Source organism: Cenococcum geophilum (assembly GCF_001692895.1).
Source record: "Cenococcum geophilum 1.58 unplaced genomic scaffold K441scaffold_1, whole genome shotgun sequence".
Taxonomy (NCBI): Eukaryota; Fungi; Ascomycota; class Dothideomycetes; order Gloniales; family Gloniaceae; genus Cenococcum; species Cenococcum geophilum.
In genome coordinates, this window is record NW_027137559.1 from 6,388,110 (window position 1) to 6,408,476 (window position 20,367).

At 50.4% G+C, this 20,367-nt stretch overlaps 6 protein-coding genes across 6 annotated transcripts; 5 read left to right on the forward strand and 1 right to left on the reverse strand.

The window, feature by feature from the left end:
* Nucleotides 1–7,106: 7,106 nt before the first annotated feature.
* Nucleotides 7,107–10,302, forward strand: K441DRAFT_532123 (uncharacterized protein; the record flags this gene model as incomplete). Its single annotated transcript, XM_067642226.1, has 2 exons — nucleotides 7,107–7,166; nucleotides 7,243–10,302. 2 exons carry the CDS (start codon nucleotides 7,107–7,109, stop codon nucleotides 10,300–10,302), a joined length of 3,120 nt encoding a protein of 1,039 aa, XP_067510688.1.
* A 780-nt stretch (nucleotides 10,303–11,082) lies between these two features.
* On the reverse strand, nucleotides 11,083–11,993 carry K441DRAFT_532542 (HAD-like protein; the record flags this gene model as incomplete). Its single annotated transcript, XM_067642240.1, has 2 exons — nucleotides 11,083–11,871; nucleotides 11,940–11,993. The coding sequence occupies 2 exons, from the start codon at nucleotides 11,991–11,993 to the stop codon at nucleotides 11,083–11,085; spliced, it is 843 nt and encodes a 280-aa protein (XP_067510689.1).
* Nucleotides 11,994–13,694: 1,701 nt separating this feature from the next.
* Nucleotides 13,695–15,213, forward strand: K441DRAFT_672734 (Indoleamine 2,3-dioxygenase; the record flags this gene model as incomplete). Its single annotated transcript, XM_067650582.1, has 2 exons — nucleotides 13,695–13,985; nucleotides 14,038–15,213. The coding sequence occupies 2 exons, from the start codon at nucleotides 13,695–13,697 to the stop codon at nucleotides 15,211–15,213; spliced, it is 1,467 nt and encodes a 488-aa protein (XP_067510690.1).
* Nucleotides 15,214–15,848: 635 nt separating this feature from the next.
* On the forward strand, nucleotides 15,849–16,737 carry K441DRAFT_650840 (uncharacterized protein). Its single transcript, XM_067647100.1, has 2 exons — nucleotides 15,849–15,990; nucleotides 16,050–16,737. The coding sequence occupies exons 1-2, from the start codon at nucleotides 15,883–15,885 to the stop codon at nucleotides 16,479–16,481; spliced, it is 540 nt and encodes a 179-aa protein (XP_067510691.1). The 5' UTR covers nucleotides 15,849–15,882; the 3' UTR covers nucleotides 16,482–16,737.
* A 445-nt stretch (nucleotides 16,738–17,182) lies between these two features.
* K441DRAFT_600463 (UPF0057-domain-containing protein) lies at nucleotides 17,183–17,787 on the forward strand (the record flags this gene model as incomplete). Its single annotated transcript, XM_067645196.1, has 2 exons — nucleotides 17,183–17,470; nucleotides 17,589–17,787. Exons 1-2 carry the CDS (start codon nucleotides 17,454–17,456, stop codon nucleotides 17,785–17,787), a joined length of 216 nt encoding a protein of 71 aa, XP_067510692.1. The 5' UTR covers nucleotides 17,183–17,453.
* A 999-nt stretch (nucleotides 17,788–18,786) lies between these two features.
* Nucleotides 18,787–19,899, forward strand: K441DRAFT_14074 (uncharacterized protein). The gene has a single exon (XM_067640124.1). It carries the CDS (start codon nucleotides 18,901–18,903, stop codon nucleotides 19,807–19,809), a length of 909 nt encoding a protein of 302 aa, XP_067510693.1. The 5' UTR covers nucleotides 18,787–18,900; the 3' UTR covers nucleotides 19,810–19,899.
* Nucleotides 19,900–20,367: the final 468 nt, after the last annotated feature.

A 20,367-nucleotide genomic window follows, 5' to 3' on the forward strand; every position in this document is an offset into this window, starting at 1 on the left:
ATGGCGTTTTGACGTGAGCGAGATGATGGCTAGGCGCATCAATGGCAACGGCAACGGCAACAGCCTTCTGGATTTCCTCTAGTGCGTTCCCGCTGACGGCGGTTCGTCAGTGGTGACGGGTGTGACAGGCGATGGCAGATGGGTGACAGGACAGCCCCGTGATCTGACAGCGACACTCAGGCTGGTGCAGGCTGGTGCAGGCTGGTGCAGGCAGGACTGTATCTCAGCAACTTCTGCTAGCGGAGAGTTTGTATCATGTCGTCGTGCTGGAGTGAGAGGGGAAACGGGGATACTGGGCGAGCGTGAGATGGCCAACGGAAGGTGATAGATGCGATCGGAGATGACCCGTTGGTCGACAGGGCTGCCCAGTTAGGCACTGGGATGCTTTGGACGGGCGATTGCCCCTCTGCCAGGGTCCACGGTCTGTTGCTGGCTTGGAGAGCACGACTGAGCATGGGAGACACCTTTTTCGGGGCGTGGCAGCGCAACAGGAGCACGGGCGGCGCAAGGCAGCGCCGTAAGCGATGCGCCGCTGAACAGACGGCAGCTGTCTCTCTGAATCGGTCTGAATCGGATCTTTGGCTTGCCCGGCCAAAGCTTGGGCTACTCAAAGCAGACAGAGGGGGATGGCCCCCTTCACACACCCCTTCACAGGTCAACCCCCAGCGCCCGCTCGCTCCAGGCCAAGATCAGCGGCCCAGCGCAGGCTCGCTCACTCACTTATTCACACACACTCTCTCTCCTGGCTGGCCTGGACGACCTGGACGTGCTTGTGGTAGGCTCGACTGGCCCGACGGCGGGAGGCAGGCTGCGCCGCCAACACGCTTCAGCATTCACAAAGCACAGGGGCAGCGTTATTATTCACGACAGCGGTTTTTTCCAGGTTATCAGCACCAGCTGGCCTCGCTGCGGGCCCGCAGCGAATAACGGCGGCGCTATGGGCACGGCTGGCACTGCGCGAAGGTGGACGGCATGGGGGCATGGAGCATGGAGCAGAGCATGGAGCGTGGAGCGTGAATCTAACTATCGACCCCATGTGCGTGGCTGGGGACATGTTTTGGGGGCTTTTGGGGGCTCCCGGGACCGCGGAACGAATAGTCGTCAGTTGACGGCCAGGCGATCTCGATCTCATGGCAGCGGAGCCGAGTTTGGCTGGCGTCCAAGCATGCTGGCGGTCCCACATCCTGGCTGTGAGCAGAGGCTTAGGCGGGCGAGCGGGCGAGGGAGCGAGCAGCGAGCCAGCGTCCTTGGTCGGTACCAGCAAATTCGAAGCGCATCGAATCTCATCAATCTGTTCATGCGGCCGCGCGTGTGCCGACATCGCCTTAACCCACGTTCCAAGTTTCAGGGTGCGAGGCGATGAGATGCCCGAGATCCTGCGGGGAGTGTCAATGCGACGATGCAGACGGTGCAGACGGTGCAGACGGTGCCGGCGATGCAGAACGCTGGAGGAGCTCAGAGACTCAGGACCCTCGATTTAAATCTCCTTGTCTGTCGCGCAGCGAGCCCGTGCCGGCGCACGATTCACGACTCATGCTCCGCTGGCTGTTGCAGCGACCCTGTTGGCTCGGACAAATGTGCGCATGTGCGCCCAGACAAGATGCCGGGCATCGCTGCTGGCCTGTCGAGCAATGAGACAGCGCAATAAAGCAGGAATCACGCCACTCCTCCAGCTTGGGCTGGCTGTGGGCGTTTCTCAGTTGACGGCTTCCCGCTAGCTGCGTCCCGGCACGGTGGCTGCAATATCGAACTTGTGATACGGTCGCCTTCATCGTCTTGGAAGGGGCACTTGCGTCAGTTCATGCCTTGCGCCCAGATCTGGCTGCCACCTGCGCTCGCCCTCGCGCTCTGCGAATAGCCATCTGGCCCTCTTCCCTCGGTTGCAGACCCACACGTGCATTGTGCAACCACCTGCGCTCCAGTCTGTGCCCTGCGCTCTGGCCAGAAATGCATGTTGCCGCTGTCAGAGTCGCGAACGGCATAGCTCGGCTTCTCCTGGGCCCAAGGAGCAAAAATCGGCGCTATTGACAAGCTTTGCATCGCATCGCGATGGCTATCTGACCCAGCGCGCGACGGCGCGGTCTGACAGGCTGACAGCCCGTTTATCGGCCGACCGTTTCGCTGGCGTGCGTTCCAGGGACTGCAGCTGTTATGGCCTAGCATTCCTCTGGGAGATGAGCTGATCCTGCTGCTGCCATGCTGCCATGCTGCCTTTACTCGGCAGGGGGGTGCCGCCGGGTTGCTGAGCTGCTGGGCCATCCATACCATCCACACGCACCCCCATAAACCCCGTACCCAGATGCGGTGTCTATGACGGGCGTTCGACAGGCAAGGCTCCCGCAAAATGCGATCGGTCATCGCGCGAGCATGGCTCCCCTTGACTCCCTTTGGATCCCACACTTTAATGTCATTTCGCTAAGCATTTCTGCTTTCTCTCCACCATGCCCATCCTGAGGGAACAAGCCGCGGAGAAGGCGCTGGCTGCAGTTGCTTGCAGATGCCTGCAAGAGAGGGGTGGCTTGCAACGTCGAACAAGCTTGGAAAGTTGAAAAAGCTTCTAGCAAGCGGAGGCAAATTAGGGTCTAAAACGTGTGCAACCAGGTCGCTCAGCGCCCCTCCACTGCTGCCAATACCAAGACTAAGCCGGGTCTAAATATGTCACACCGACATCCGCAGCCGATCTACGATCAAAAAATCGATTCGCTTCCCGTCGTGGCAATGAAAAGAAAATTTACCTTCCGGACTCGTCATCTCAGCATTCCTCAGCGCCATTAAATTTACTAGTCTGAGCCACCCTGCTCAACCGCCTGCTCCACGAGGCCTCTACCTTGAAAGAGAGAACTCATTCCAAGAAAATTTGAGCTGAAAGGGCACAGCCTGCAGAATTAGGGCTGATCTCAACTTAGTCTATTTTCCCTTGAGATCCTGGCGGATAGATGTCCGATCAGAACCGCGATGTGTGCAAGATTAAAATTCGATCGGATTTTGATTGCCGAGGACGCCTGTGGATTGGTTTCATGATACTTCTGCCTAGCGATGCTTCTCAGCGTAGTTGGTCTTGCATGCACTGTGACGCTTGTGGCGCCTACTTGACATTCTCACCGTAGAGTTCTGGCATCTTCCGCAATGGCGCTAACGTTCAGGAAAAAGAATTAAACTTTCGTCGTGTGTTATTACCAGCTACTCTGACAGGTGTTAGATCTGCGCATTGGTATATATAATCTCCTCCTGAGGATTTGTAGAGGGAATGGTTTATATTTTGCGTGAGAACGATGAGCATAACCTCGCCTCGTTGTGCCCTTGGGGCCATATGCCGCATAGGATAAGGGGTAGTTAATGTAGGAGACCTCAATCCTGTTCCACTGCCATATGAATGATACCATATGTGCTTACCCATATCAATATATTGTCTTTGTTTCTAAAATCGTTTTTCGCTCTTGTGGCCATTTTCTCTTCTGTGTTTCACTAGCAAGACCCCGCTTCCCATGCATTGGGCAGCAATACGTTCAAGTACCAAACCTAATTCCTTTTAATGTGGAATTCTTTATTGCAGCCCTCTCCCTTGATAAAATTTAGTGGCTCTCTGCTTTTTTGTTTAGATCCCCTCCGGTTTGGTTTCGGCAAATGAATTCTTGATTGCACTCGGCAACGCAATCGTGGCCACGAAGCTGTCACCGGTTCGACATGACAAAAGCATTTTGCTATGTACTAGTTCAATACACTACCTGATTCATGTTTCGACCAGAGGAGTCTAAAACATGACAGTTGAAGTGGCTTGAGAAATACGAGACGTGCCTCAAGTAATCATTGTTACGTAATCGCTTTTGTGAATCTACCCCTGAAACCGTTCCGATTTTTTTTTAGAAGGCATTGTATGACTACAGATGAATTTAGGCCCCTAGAGGCCCTCTGGACAAGGTTCTTGAAACGCCAATTTAGCTCTCCTACAGCTCTTAACATACATCCGGTATCAAATAGCCGCATACGCTGGGAAGGTAACTTTTACATCGATATTAATATCTTATTGAGATCGAATAGAACTTCGAGGCAGGCGTCCGCAGCATATTTCCACTCAATGTCCTGGATTAGGCACGAAGAATTTAAAAGTATTAATATAACTGATTGCTTTCCTCACAGTTCCGAACTCCAAGGCCCAGCCAACTTTTTACTCCAAATCAATTATACGTGTGGCAAGCTCTCAAATTCGCACCATCCTTCGCTGGTCGGCTTTAATTATTCTTCTTTAATGACCGGGGATGCCACTGTACAAGATCACTTCTATCATATGCGAAACCGGACTCTTCTACGTATAAGGTGTTTTCTATCTTACAAAGGCACCACGCGGAGTGCGAAACTAGATTTCTAGTTGCCCCTCTAGCTTACAGTCGCTGGCCACTTGAACTGATCGATCGGAGGGCCTTGGCGTCTCGCTTTTCCAAACTGCCTTTTCGGATTAAGCAAAAGTTGCACCCACCCATGCTGCTGATCTCTGAATGCAGCAAGTGGTGCGCTTTTAGCACTGCCCGATCGTACGATTGACGCAGCAAACTCGGAGGCGCTAGGACACAACGTTTTGGCTTCCGTTGCGAGGCACCTTCGCAGTGCTTCAGAAGCTATCACGGCCGTTAGATGGTGCCAAGCAAAGCACTCCACGAATGCGAGACCCTGCTGCTCGTCGTTTTGAGGAAGGTCACCGATTGCTTATCGTCTCTAGCTGCCTATTTTCGTATACCCCGTGGCACAGTGCTTTGCCAGCGGGACGACTTCATAATAATCCGACTGGTTCTCGGAGTGAAATTATTTATATTGTCTTGCAGCAGTTGATCCGCATCATTGGTTCCTCCTCTGAAAATTCCTGCCGCTGAAGACCCAGTCTGCATTGTAGACTCGATTGGGTTTTGCGGTAATAGCGCCAGATTTCTTCGTAGCCCTCACACGCTCATTAGACTGCTCATATTTTACAAGCCTATGCTGGCTACATAACTTTATGCACACGTCCATGGTTCGTATGCATAGCGTCACTGTTCTTGCTTGTTGCGATGCAATATCCTTTCGAAGAGCTTTTCAGACTTCCGGGACAGGATACCAATGATATCGGCCTTTGGGCTCCAGTCAAGCATCTGGAGGTATTCTCGAAGATACGGCTGGCATTTTGTCAACGGGGGGCCGTAAGCTGCTGTCTCTCAGGAGGGATTCAGGGCTTCAGGGGCTCATATTGTGACTTGACGCTCTTTGGGTCATTATCCTCAGCTGTTCGTATTATTCTATGCCATTGGCACTATGTAAGGGAGTAGTCAATCTCTTCTCGATTAGCACCAGTTTTTGGTTTAAGCTCTAAGCTTATCCTACTGTTTGTACACTACCCCTAAGCGCTGAAGATGCGCCAAGTGCATTTCCTGATCTGCATTGGCTGCATTCCACGGGTAGCTAATACCACGCCGTCGACGGGGCGTGTAGGTAGTTAAGCCAAATAGCGCACTGGCTTGATGTTTTCACTTCAATCCCTTAGTTGCACATGTTAACTGATCTAGGTGTTAAGTCGGAGGATTATAAGAGATAGAAATTCAGTGCTAAGAAGGAAGCCATCTGAACCGGAAGATCTTCAGCGCCTCTAAAATGTTGAGAGAATATCTTCAAGGCCAGTCTTCCCGCTCAGCTTGATTGCAAGGGAAGCACTGAGTCAGCGGCCCTCGTTATGGGAATAGCAAACAAGATTCCTGACCAGAATTTGTCGCCTTCTCACACATCAACTAAGGTATCTCTTTCGTAATCTTGGAGTGTCACTTGGGTTGGGGGGAACAATCTTGGCCTGTAAGTGGTTGATACGGGCTGCTTGCATTCATTCGATCCTTCCTAGGACTTACGGTATGTGGCTGCCAAGAAAGTGGTTCACGCTTCACTCACTCCTCCATACCTTCTTCCTTTGTCTCGTTGAGCATTCAAGCTCATACTCGCTGTGCAAAATCGTGGCCTGGTATTAGATAGGTAATAAATGGGTCTTTCTCCAGAATCTCCACCGCCGTATAGTACTCGGACGAGCACCACGAGCGTGGTTTCAACGACCTCCTGAATGCACGGCAAGAGCCGAAACGCTACTGTTGGCAAACATTCGGTCAGCACTTTGTTTAGTCGGACAGGGGCTTGCCCCGCCCCACGCTGATCGAGATTGTAATTTACGTTGGAAGCAGCAGTTTTTGTGTATATAAAGATAAAATACGATACTCCTGTGCCACAGGGGTATTAATATTTTTAAGCCTCAAGGGACATGCAGGGATAGGATTGGGAAACATGGTTCTTGATTGTGCTGGTAGGAGCACTTCAATCGACTTTGGTGACTGCAAAATTTATGGCTTGCGTATCCAAAGACCTCTAGTATAACCGCTTGATCTTTGTTATAGGTTGGTCATTATTAACTAATTTGTTCGTGGGGAAATTGTGGTTAGAGGTGAATGGGTTGCAGAGAGTGAAAGGGTGGGCATGGACACGGTAGGAGGGATCACGACACAGCACTTTTGAGCATGCTAGGGGCTGCCACTAAGCTTGCCACAGCAAAAGGGGCACAGGCAGATTGTTCTAGACCGTGAATGTCCCGTAACTCCCGTAATTCCGTTTTGTCGGCATGTTACAATACCCTTGACATGTTCTTGCCCGGCGCATAATAGTCCGTGCGCACGCATATCGAACCACTTTGTCAGACCACATTTCTAATCTCAACTTCCTCCTCAGGCCACTCGAAAACTCCGCTTCTCATACGCGGGGAAGCGCAACAACCCCTGGTTGCTTACCGCTGGTTGAACATTCCAAAGCCTCGGCCACTTGTCCTTCAGATATCGCTGAGTATGTCCTCTTCGGGAGCGTGGCCCCAACCCTCCCCTTTGCTGCAATGATCCTTGAGTGCTGACCTGCTGCAATCAAGGCGTCCGACTGTCCGACACTGCCCGTGTCAGATCCAAGCTTTTCCGAACTGCCTCCATTGTTTCGGTNTCATGCCTTAATTCTTGGCCCGTCCTATCTTTGGTGAGACCCTTGCCCTTCCTCAGAACTGCGCCTCTTTAATTCTCTACGACTGCTTTCGATCGCGACGCGCAACCGTGAAGTGTGCTACAATGGAGTCGACCGAGTCTAACTGCGTCCTAGATGACGCTCTAGAGTTGGAGCGAGTTGCCGTATGTGCAGTTGTGATAATCCAAGTCGCTCGTAGCGTTAGCCTGTTAGCCATGCTGACACTATCATTGCCAATAGGTTGGACCTTATTGTGTATTCGATGACTTCAAGCCTCTGCCATTGAGCCCTCGCCTTGATCACCAAACCCCAACCGAGGCATCCGCAGACAAAGAAAATATGAACGATTCCACGCTGTCAACCGAATACCCTTTCGACATGTCTCTGGCTACTGCATCACCGAATAATTTTGGGCCAAGCGGTAATTGGGAAGAGTGGATGAAGTGGGACCCCTCACCTCAGAACCAGTCTCCCAAGACCCTCAATGCCCAAAGTCCTCTTTGCTATCTAAAGCAGGGTCAACAAAGATCTCCTATATTTGATCGCCGGCAGAATTCTCAATTACGTAATGCATCCTTAGAATTGACGCCGAGAGCTGTTCCTACTTCGAAGCCCATGCCAATGAGAGTAAATAGTACGCCATTCACGTTTGGCGAGACAGCTGATCATACGCCCGCTTTTCACTTTGATAGCGGTGTGCTGAGCTCACCACTAGTGGTTGAAGCAGCCCCAAATAACGGATATTTCAACACTTCTCCAGTATTGGACCAACCCCATCCAGTTGAACAAAATGACAACACCATTCTCTCACCGCTTGGTTATGAGCGACCACAGCTTCGCGCCATAACGATGCCACCCCATTCCACTCCAAGTCTTCAGCATAGCCCTAGCTCTGCCACTGATATGCATACAAGCTCATCATCGCAGTCATCTCCTGAACCGGCACATTCTAGAAATAACAAGAAACGAAAATCTGCTTCTGAAGAAGATCTGACAGACCAGAAAGCCATCAAACAACCTCCAGTTAAAAAGACCGCCCATAACATGATCGAGAAGAGATACCGTACCAATCTGAATGATAGGATCGCTGCCTTACGAGATAGTGTACCTAGTCTCCGAGTTACGTCCCGTGGTAATGGCAATGGCGATGAAGAAGATGACCCGGAAGATCTTGAGGGTCTTACCCCTGCGCATAAACTTAACAAGGCTACAGTGTTATCGAAGGCTACCGAGTACATTCGTCATCTTGAAAGGCGCAACAAGCACTTGTGCGACGAGGTTGCAATGTTGAAATCTCGAATGGATGCCTTCGAAAAGCTCTCTATGTCCGGGCCTATGGCAATGACTGGCGCCGTCACTACCCCAGATGGAATCCATTTCCAAGATGATCCCTTTGGAGCTACTGACCTACAGGTCTCGGGTCCTCCACAAGGTTTAATTCCTGTTCCAGAGAGTATGGCAAATCTCCATCGGGGAATGTCGAATCAGCCCCATTACGCACCGCAGTCTACCGGCTACCCTATGTACAGCACTGGACCAGGCCGCCCGGGTATTCCAGGTCAGCCAGTCGTCAATGGCCGACGGAATAACGCCTTGATGGGCAAGCTGATGGTAGGGTCCCTGGCGGGTATTATGATTATGGAAGGCCTTAGCGAGCGGGAACAGTCCGGCGAGCAGCCTGCAGGTCGGGGGTTGTTCGCGCTTCCGTTCAACATTGCTAATATCCTCGCCCCAAGAGTCTCCTTCGGAGGAATGTCAGCTCATGTCACTCTCCTACCTTTTCTTAAGCTATTCCTCGTGCTCGGAGCTATCTTTTACATCACTGCACCGCTGTTCGAGTTCAAACCCAAGAAGGAAAAGAAGAAGAAGAAGAAATTCTCAGCAATCACACTTTCACCTGCTCCTTCCCTAGCATCGCCAGTCGAAGTTCGTCGCAAAGCATGGCTGACCGCCATTCAGACCGTCTGGGTTCCCCGACATAGCTTCTTGCTTGAAGTTGCCGCGCTAGGCTTGAAGACCCTTAAGCTCAGCACCCGCAAAATCATTGGATGGCCAGGCTACGCTCTACTTACTGGCATCACCAAAGAGCAAGAAACCGCAAGAATCAGAGCTTGGGAAATTGCGCTTGATGCTCAACTCACCGGTGGCGATGCAGAGATCAGCATGAGTCGGCTGGTGCTTACACTCATGGCGTCTGGTACATTGCCAGATACACCAGCACGCCTCATGCTCAAAGCTTTGCACATCCGTGTCCTTCTTTGGGAGGTTGCAAACGCTGGTTACGGCGCTTGGTACATGTTCGAAGAATTAAGTGCCAAACTAGCTCGAAGCTACTGGAATGCGGCCCAACACGAACATAAAATAATGTGTCATTGCCGTTCTAAGGACACCGAAGCGGAGCCCCTACCAGACCACCTTGCAGCGCTCCTAGACATGAGGAGTGACGAAGTCCTCGTTGATGTCATCATTCAGCGAGCATATAACCTGGCATGGAATAAGCCAAGCGCCGAGAGAACTACTGTTGACGAGTCAATGGATAGCGTTGTCGAAGATTTCTCAATATCTTCACCTTTGGATGCCTTGGCAGCATGGTGGTCAGGCTTCGTCCTCAACCGAGCTCTTGTCCGTTACCTTGCATCCGATTGCCCCACGGTTGAGGATGTTGTAAAGCATGATTTGGCTTTGGCCACCCTTACTGCTCCTCCAATGTCCTGTGCGCAGGTAAGGGCATTCGTGGCAAATGCTGTGTTGCTGGACGAAGATCGCTCAAGCCATATCGATGCTGCTTTTACGCGGTTGCCCTCGTCGCCATCATTATCAACAGTGGGTGATGTCGTCTCACCTCCTCGTGCTCTGCTCATGAATATTGTCGGAGATGCTCCGACCACTGCTGATGTAAAGAAAGCTCTCACTTTGGCTAAGTGTCTTTTTCTTGTTGAGGAACAGAACACAACAAAAAACGTAGAATCTCGGCCTCGAGCTACGTTCGTCGTCAACAACAGTTATTTCCCAGAGGCCAGTATCACATTACTAAGCTTAGTTGCCGCTCTCAAAGTACTCGACGTCTTTTTGCGGGACGACAATTTACTTACCGAAAGCAAGCATGGACTTGAACGCATGGTCCACTCTATGCGCGTCTGGGTTGGGCTTGAGACCGGGCGCAGGAGTGGATTGCAGAGCAAGACGCAATGCAAGATAATTGAACGATGTCTCAATGCCAGTAAAATGCTTGTCGGAATGAGCGGAAAGGATGAGGAGATTGATGCGGGTTATGTGAGCCAGAGCGACACGGACTCTTAAAATCTTTTCTGGTTATCACTGTTACGAATTTATAAGTTCCCCTTTCAATGTATTTCTGTAATGCAGCTCGATGGGGTCCGGTCGGAATATTGAGGGTAAAAGGAGTCTGTTCGGTTGCAAAACCTTCAGATTGAATATGAACTGAAAGTCCGGCAGAAAGGACCCGTTCCTTCCCGATTTGACACGCCTCCATATTGAACTGGAATCTGTAACGGGAGCTAAGAGCTCCATTTCAGAAGCTGTATGCCAATATTTTAGCGTGCTATTCTGGCGCTTTGCGAGCGGTGAGAGGAACATCAAAATTTTGAGGCTGCGCAGACAGAATCACTCCGAATCAACAGATTATGAACTGAATATGTGGCCTCCATATTGCAACCGAACAACCCCTAGGGTAAATACCAAGGGAAAGAGATGAGATGGAACGAATTGGAACGGCTGTGCATCCTTGCGTGGTTTCGAATACTCAAGGATGCTATGGAAGCTTTTGTGTATCGTCACTTCTGAGGTTCTTCGGAGGCTCATCCGAAATCTCCGTGGCTTCACAATGATAATTGAATAGCGTCTCGTGGGTATGTCTTTTTCGACGGCTCATGGGATGCGCAGTTCACTTGTAGTTGTTTTTGGGGGCCATGTCAAAGGTCTCAGACCTTGCAAAATCTCATGGCTCTGGTCATTGGCTACTGGTAATAGAATAGTTATATTGCGAGTCTCGAAACCTGCCTCTGCCGTGTTAGAATCGAGTGCGATTTCTTTTCCTAGCGATGCGGATTTATCAACATCTCACAACCTCGCCCTATCTTGTACTCCTTCAAGCAATTTCACTCCCGTCAACTCCTCCAACTCCCTCACCGCAGCCTCAGTCTTTCCCAAATCCACTTTCAATGTTCTCATCCCTACCGACTTTGCCCCCTTCAAATTTGCCCCAATATCATCCAAAAATAGCACATCCCCTACATTCACCCCGCCCAGTCCCTGCCGTCTTGCCTCTGCATCCAATTCCCGCACTGCCAACTCGTAAATCTTTGGGTCTGGCTTCCGGAGGCCGACGTGGGCGGAGCTGATAAATATATCGAAACGGTCCGCAATCGCCGTGCCGTCATTCGCATAGGGTGTATTCGGGGGATGCTGCAGCTCGCCTCCAAAGAGAACACCGTGGTCGTCCCGTATCCCCCGGGGAAACGCAATGGTGTTGCTCAACGCGCCTAGCACGAACTTCCCGCTCGCCCGCAGAGCCTTCAGCGCGGGATACACGTACGGGTCAGGGGTGCGGGATGTGCGCATCATGTTCCAGAACAGCTCCTTCGCGTTGACCCCCGGCGGCGGAGGCGGCGCGCCGGTCCGCTTCCCTTCGTTCTCGGGGAGCTTGTTCCAGTATTCTCGCCAGAGAGATGCGTCCTCGAGCTCGGTCTTGAAGGTGGCGAAGAACTCGTCGTCCAGGATGCATTCGCCCCGCTCGATCCGCTGCCAGGCGCCGGAGGGCGCTGCCCGCGATATGCTGAAATTTATCCAGCCTACCGGGATGCGGTTGGCGAGTTCGTAGTCGAGAATGGCTTGGAAAGGGGAAAAAACCTGCCCGGAGGTGTGTTAGAGGGTGCTGAGGAGGAAGTGGTTTGGAGTGAGGGAGAAGGCTTACGCACGCAGACGCCGCCGATGTCGAAGAGAAGGGCTTTTGGCGGGGTAGTGGGAGGCATTGTCAAATGTGCCAATTGGAGGCTTGATAGGTAGAGTGCTCCGCTGGTGAGTTGTATACTAACACCGGGGATAGTACGCTTAGTGAACTATCATGGTGAGACTGTGAATGGCGTGCTACTTGTAATGTAGGAGAGCTGCTATGGGGTGTGGTGTTGTGGGGAAGCATTCCCGTGTGCCTCGGCACACTCCAGACTTCGCAAAGATTATTCGAGGAATATTCGGGTGAATAACTAGTGTATTAGATATTCATCACCACCAATGGGGGCCTTCATAGGCCTTTAGGAAACCCTCGGAACACCTATTCCAAGCGTTGCGTGGCAATGACTGGGTAAGTCGCGCCTCAGGTCTATTCGTTCCGTGCTTTGCATGAAGGCTATATAAGTAATCAAGATAGGCCTTCAGGGGTTTCAGAGTATGTGATTATTGATGAAGACTTAAAAACCTGGCGTTTAGGGTTGAAGTAAATAGGGCTATGAAAACAACGTTATGGGTAAGAGTTATGGATTGGATGCAGCAACCTTCTTTCAGTGTGAAGGCTCTTAAAAAAAGCCTAAGCCTATTCGTGCTCTGCCGAAGTTAACTCCGGTTAACTACTGCTCGCAACCAGTAAGCGAATTGGCCTCGTGCTCATGTTAGAAGTCGGCCAATTCCCACAATTATCTTAGTACACGCCGCTCCGAATATCTCTAGAAGCTTATGTTGCACGGCTACAACTAAAGGGAGGTCGCGCCCAGAAGTGCTCCCTGCTCTACAGTGGGAGTGCTAAGTTTGCACGACATGGTGAGGCTATTGTACATGGCGCTAAGGCGATCTGCGTAGTGGCGAGACTTCACTTCATCCTTCAGTTGTTCCAATGTCTTTTCTTCCCTCCCCCATTTATCATGCACCGCATTGAGAGGCGGCCAAGTCGCCCGCGGCGGTCCAAGGTGGCAGTAGTCTTCCAGAAGACTTTTTCTGACTCTTGGCGTCATTCATGTCGGCCCAAGGCTCCCTTGCTCCTGGCTGCCGCTCTTTGTCGCTGGACTGCATGTGGGGGGAGGCAGTTATTCATTCTGTCCATAGCTTCTCGTGCTTTGCCTACAGGACCACTAATGGATTCTGCCAACCGATCCCGGAGTTTGGCGGACAGTAGTCACATTACCATTTTTCGCTTCCATGACGGCCGCGGACATGTTTTTTCTGATTCCAAAGCAGGCCCTTTCTTTTCTTTTCCTTTGCTTCCGTGTGAATGTCCACCTTGTGCGCTGTCATCCAAGCTTCCATCCTTTCTTCTGCTCCTCAACGGCCTTCCCAAGCTGCATCTAATTCTGCGTCGTGCGCTTTCCGTTTTGCGCCGCCGCTAGTGCCTGGCTTCTCTAGGTTCCTACTTAGTACTTTCGCCCCACCTCACGCGCAAACCACTTACCTGCGTTACCTTATCCTACCGAACTTATATTTCCTTTCGCCCGTCACTCTCTAATAACACAAGAATTGGCCCTCTCATCCCTTTGCTTAACAGCAATAGCCTTTCATCTTGCCTTTTAACCTTCCGCAGCCAACTCGCCAGCCATTCTTTGCTCCTTTCGCCGCAAATTAAACTATCACGCGACTCAGCACGCGATACTTAAACAAACTCGCCTCGTCTGCTAATTCACTACTGTCTTCAACCACAAAGCACTCAGCACCGCCTGTGCAACTTTCACTGCACTAGTGCTCGCGTCATGATCCCTCAGCTCCCTAGACTTAGCGACTACGATATATCCCCTCTGCATGGTTTCCTTCCGGCCGAAATTCCTCTCGATCTTCTACCCGATCCGTACTACGGCCCATGGGAAACAATCATAAGGAATCTGCAAGGCCTAGTACTCAGTAAAAGGCTGCGTGGGGTTGTAGATCGTCTCCCGGTGTTGTCAACTGACTTTCTGGTTACCGAGGCCGAGTGGCGGAGAGCATATGTTGTCCTAGCTTTCATGGCTCATGCCTACATCTGGGGTGGGGACTCACCGGCTGACGTATGCGCTCCACAGCTATCGTGCGAATTGGCAAAGCTAATAGTTTTTGTAGCGGGTTCCTCCCCCAATATCGACCCCATTCCTCGATGCCTGCCATCATCTCGAGCTTCCTCCCGTAGCAACTTACGCCGGCCTGGTTTTATGGAACTGGAAGCCACTATTTCCTCTTGAACCAACTGATAGTTTGGAGAACCTCTCCACGCTCTCCACATTTACCGGCTCCCTTGATGAGTCCTGGTTCTATCTGGTCTCCTTGGCCATTGAAGCTCGCGCGGGTCCGATAATACCTATGATGATGGATGCCATAGCTGCGGCGAGGCACAATGATAGTAGAGTCGTAACGGAATGCTTACAGTCATTTGCAGAGCGGCTCGATGAGCTCGGAAGTCTCTTGCAGAGAATGTATGAAAGTTGTGATCCACACGTTTTCTACCACCGCATACGACCATTCCTCGCTGGCAGTAAGAATATGGGAGATGCTGGTCTCCCCAATGGCGTAATTTTCGACAACGGCTCCGGCCGGCTACCTTACGTGCAGTATAGCGGTGGTAGCAACGCACAAAGTTCTATCATTCAATTCTTCGACCTTGTCCTCGGCGTTGAGCACCGTCCAACAGGCGAAAAGCGTTCCGATAGCTCGGATCCTAAGGGAGCCGTCCCATCACCCTCACATAATTTCATAAAGGACATGCGAACATATATGCCTGGGCCCCATCGCCGTTTCCTCGAGCATGTGGCAAGCGTAGCAAATATCCGTGATTACGTTGCTTCCCATCGGTCGAACCGGGCTTTGTGTACTGCTTTTGACGCCTGTCTCGCGATGCTACGTGCCTTTCGCGACAAGCACATACAAATGGTTTCCCGCTATATCATTCTGAAGTCACGTGAATCCCGGTCTCACTCTCGTTCAATAAGTCCAAGACAAGCTGCATCGCAGAGACTCAACATTGCAACGAATATACGCAGAGGAGATAATGGTGGAAGGAAACTACGCGGCACAGGTGGGACGGCGCTCATCCCGTTCTTGAAGCAAGCCCGAGATGAAACTGGCGAGCCAGCCATTGATGCATGGGCTAGGCGGCTGCTCAACAACGGGCCTGCGGACCCGGCTAGTAGTGTAGCAAGGCTCACGAAGATGGGCGAGCACGCCAGCGGGGAGATGGAGATTGTGGGCCTAGCGGGGACATGGTCGGTTGATGATAGTGAAGGCGGCATCTGTCATTGGTAGGCGTTCTGTTAATATTTGCTCTGCATGGCTGGTTGCATTCATCACTTGTGTGAGACACCTTTCGTTCTGGGTGCTCAAATGGCGTTAGTGCATGGTGGCATGACTTGCACGCAGGTCTCGATATGTTCATGAAAAGGGTTTGTATGAGAGCGTGGGATTATTGCATGGAGGCTCGCGTGTGAAAATATCTCTCGTGGTCAAGAAAATGTTGTTGAGCGGCTTTTGTGGCTTGCTTCTTTCCTTGATCAAGATTACGCATTAGGTTGCAAAAGAATCCCTGAGCTGAGACAAAAGGCGCCTTCGATGACATCATGGTTTAAAAGCACAGCTGAAGACGGTCAGGGTCCCTAACGTCATTAAGTGGGACCGAGATTTCAGAGCTCCCTACCTGGAAACTCTCATTCTCCATTTGGCCAGAAGGTTCTCGGGTGGCTGCAGGCGCCGCATAATCTCTCCGCACAGGGCGAGAAAAGTGACGATGTTTGAGGGTGTCTATGATGTCATAGCTCACATGAAGAAAACAATGAATACATCGCAATAGCCAAATATAAAGAGCCCAGCTACTCCGTTGCCACTTAAATATCATCAAGCATAATTAAACACCCTCAATATCATCTAGATTAATTCATCAGAAACTTCGAGCCATCATCCATTACTAAATCAATCGTCATGTCTTCAAACAAGGACAACACTTCTACCCTCCAGTCCTACGTGGACTCGGCTAGCAGCACAGTACAGTCCGCGATTGGATCACTTACTGGCAACCCAGCTGACAAGGTGCGTTACAAATCCTCGAACCTACAAAGAAATATTAGGCTGTGTCTAACATTGCGTAGCAGCAAGCCGATCAGAAGAAAGCGACTGCTGAAGCTGAGAATGGCCTCTCCCACACTGCCGCTAAAGCTGGCCCCTTTACACTTTCCTCAACTGGTGCCATTGCCCAAGACTCCCCGGACCGCACTCAAGGGTCATGGAACCAGACCGTTGGCGCTGCCAAAGAATCCATCGGCAACCTTATTGGTGCCCAGGGACTGAAGCAGGAGGGCATCCAGCAAAATCGCGAGGGCAAGAACCAAGAGACCCAGGGCCAGCTGTCGGACTTGGGCCAGGGCGTGAAAGATAGGGTTGGCGGAACTGTTGGTGGCGCTTTAGCCGGCCTCACAGGTGACAGAAGCGAGGAGGAGCGCAGGAGACTACAACATGATGAGGGGAAAACAAGACAGAGAGGTGTAGAGGTTGATTTGCAGAAGCAGGGTCCTTCGGCATAGATGGTAGAAATAGCGGATGCGGGTGGCTTTCTTCCTATGGTGTTAGGTTCGCGGCAAATTGATATCCCTAAGGAGTCTATTAAAGACCATCTTTTACTTCTCCTCTAGTCCCTGTTTCATGGATTATAGAGAGACATAGTTCCGAATTGATAATCCATTCACTGCGCTATACATTGCACTGCCTTGCGGAGCTAAAAGCATCTATGAAATTAATGAAGCACTTAAATCATCTTGGGTTTAGGTAACTGCCGTGCGGGCGAGAGAAAGTCTACGAGTAACTGATTTGATTGCTGCCACCTTGAAAGAATTTTGGATGGCCCTTTGGTACGTTCAAAGAGGCGAGCCGATAACAAATGGCATAAACCTGGGGATCGGAAATTATCTCTAAAGTGCTGTGTGTGTGAGGCCCGCCGATCATTGTGGCGGGGGAAACGTCACAGCGTACTGCTGTGCCACAGTGTGGCGTCATTAAATGCTTGGAGAGTGCGAAGCCCCTAGGAAATCGAGACTCGACAATCGACAATACAGGGCACTTCCGGGAGTATGTCTGTACCTCAATTAGATAGATTGCTCCCATGATCTCAATGACAGGGTTGATTCCATGAGAACTTTGGAGCACCCCTTGAATTGGCCTTGATTTAACGTGGGAAGCTTGCACCTGGCGTTAGTTATGATGATTTGTCGCAAACAACCTGTTCTGAAGCGCGGTGCCTTGATCACTAAATACGCTGTCACCCGCACAAAGCTTGGGCCAACCTGCCATGCCAGCTTTCGCCAAGGACTACGTCATTGACTAATCTAGTCAGATGAACAAACAGCTTTACTCCATAAATACCACTCTCGCCCACTCAATTGTCATCCTACTCACACGTTTGTCGCACTCCTAGCAAAGCCTCGAGAAATTCGTCCTACATACCTATTAAAACCAAACCGCAAAAGCTTTGAACAGCACGCAGTAAACAACCTGACACAATGCCTTTCACTGGAAGGTAAGCTCCTTAGCAATCCTAATGAGGGCTTTGCGCTTTGCATAGCATGAATGATCTCTATCCGCTCTTTACAGCCCCCTTTTATCATTGCTAGATTTTGATATTGACTTCTCCACAGCGACATCATCAAGATCATCTTCGCCATCATCCTACCACCTCTTGGTGTCTTCCTGGAGCGTGGCTGCAATGCCGATTTCCTCATCAACATCTTGTTGACGATTCTTGGTTACATCCCTGGTATCATTCATGCGCTGTATGTTGATTCATTCCCAATTCTGTCATTCATTGCTGACCTTTTTTTAGGTACATCATTCTAAAGTTTTAATCCGCTTGCGCACCAACGTCTCTATGATACCCAGCAGTGTTCTCCACGAAATGGATTTTCTTCTATAATCATGAGTTTTCCAATCAGGTCACATTCTACGTCTTCTTCGCGTGTTGATGTGGTCATGCGAACCAACTGCATATCCGGCGCATCCGGACTTTAGTGCTTGGCAAAGCTTGCGCTTCCCTTAACACGTAATAGAGCTTGGAAAACTTTCTGACCCACTATGGGGGCGTCTTTTGGCATTTCATTGCACATTATGATCGGTCAATGATGGGCATTCGGAATTACCACATGGTGGTTTTGTAATTTAGTTCATGAGCTCGATTGTGCACTACGCGCAGTCACGCCATAATCCATATCCATTGTCGGTTGCAGCTCTACCAACCAACGCATGTAATTGTGCTCAACTCTTTAAAGCTAAAAGCCGTCGGAAAATATTAAAAGTATGGTAAGATAGATATTTTAGATTGGTTAGGTAAGACGGAGGAAAACGATGTAGTAAATCATAAATAGGTTCATGATTAAAAGCGCCTAGTTTCCCTTGGCAAACTGTAGCTATTCTTTTCTAGTAGAAATTGAAAGCATTTATATGAATGTGAAGGTCTATAGGTAACTTCTTGTTAAATTCTGCGCGGAGGTTTCCGCTTCCGCTTGGCAACATCGTGAAGCTGGAGTCACACTACTCTTAACCCCCCTCCCACTGACATACTCGCAACTCATTCTCGCCCATATGCCTTCTCTTCCACATTCTCGGCTCAACCAAAGCTCCATAATCTCTCCCAGAATAAAATGGACGTTTCGGCGACGCTGGCGGAAGAGTTCGTAGCTGTGTTCAGCGACTACAATCGTTCATTACAAGAAACTGGAGCAATCTTCGAAAGCGCCCGCAATGCGCAGGCGCGACTCCACCCCGAGAAATCCGAATTTGAGACCCTTTTTCACGACTCCTTGAAGTTAAAGAGGAAGCTAGATGAGCTAGAGGAACAAGGTGCTTTATTCATTCTTAATCGAATCTCAAGAATCGTTAGGGAAGGTGTTAGCTGACGATTTGATTTCTCTACTTGTAGCTACCCTAAACTCTTCCTTGCCTTATTTAGCTGCAATGCTCAACTGCGAATATCAGCTATACAAGCTCAACGAAGCTACACCCCTCAGACACAATCCTTTCCTTTCACATTGGGTTGAGGTGGTTCAGAGGTGGGAGAGGATGCTAGCTGAGGCGCCTGGTCAAGAAAACAAAGGCTACTCAGGAGAGAGAAATACTGAATGGCGTCAAACTTATCGCGCCAGGATCGAATTTGTCAAAGCGATCTTAAGTTCTCACAATATACCCCAGTTGTCCACTAAGTCGCCGAGGTCACTGTATCAATCTCTTCAGAGCTGGTCAACTGCGAATTTTGACCTCTCAACATTTATAATCATCCTTGAGGACGAGGGTATCTACGAGAAATCCCCAGCGCGCGAAACTGCACTGCCGTCAAGTTCTGGACCACACAAGGAACGTCAAAACCCCAATCAAGCTCTCCTTTCGCATCTGGAGTCATCACCGGCGGCAGCTACATCAACCTTAACCCACCTTCCGCTTGACCTTCCTTCACTTGACTTACTTACCGAGCTACTTCAGACTCGCACACTGGAGGGGCTCTCGATCGACCCCATTCCCGTAATCAGAGACTATATTCAGCACAGCCTTCGTCTTGTTGAGCGAATGGGTCTTCCACATGATAATTTCTCCGTTTACTCTCCCTTCGCTATTGATGGTAGGGAAGGGAATGAAACCGTGGACGATGATTACCAGACTGGAACAGCACCAGCTCATGGCCGGGAAGCGCAGATACGTGCTGTAAAGCTTCTACTACTATTTATCCGTAATCTTGTCCGCAAGGCCTTGCTCCCGCCCGAGGATATCTACTTCGAGATCCAAGAGATTTGTGTTAGATATGTCTGGATTAAGGAAGTTAGGGAGTTTAGAGCCTTCATTGAGGAGGGAACTGATGCTGGAGAAGGATGAGGTGCTGGAGAGTCGTCTATATGGCTAGGTCATGATTACAAAGTCACCTCATTATCTTATCGCCTGAGCTTGATATTTGGGTAGCAGCCATGTACATGGCTGTTCTCAGCTGCCCTCTTTTACCAGCTGCCTCCACAATGGGATCTAGATATAGGACGAAGAAACACCGAAAGGTAGAATCTACGCACTTGAGGTGCTCGTAAAGGCATTAGAGAAGGCATAAGGGTAGGTCGTGTAGTTTGTGGTGTCATAGCCGTATCTTATTGCCATGAGGGATGGCTGTGCAACTTTTCTATGTCAGTAAGTGGCAGACATAGCTTAAGGATCTTACGGATGTTGCCCTTGCCGGTCGGGAATGGACGAACCTAAATGTGGTGATTGATACATTCCTCTAGCTGTTCTGGCAGCTTCTTCCAGGGATGACCATGTAGTCGCTGCCATGACATGGTCATTCTAGATGAGCTGTAACCGACTACGGTACCCTGCCAAAACACTACCTTGTCTCACTAGCGTACCACCTTGTTTCAGTTGCCTAGCCCTTGACTCGCTCACCGACTC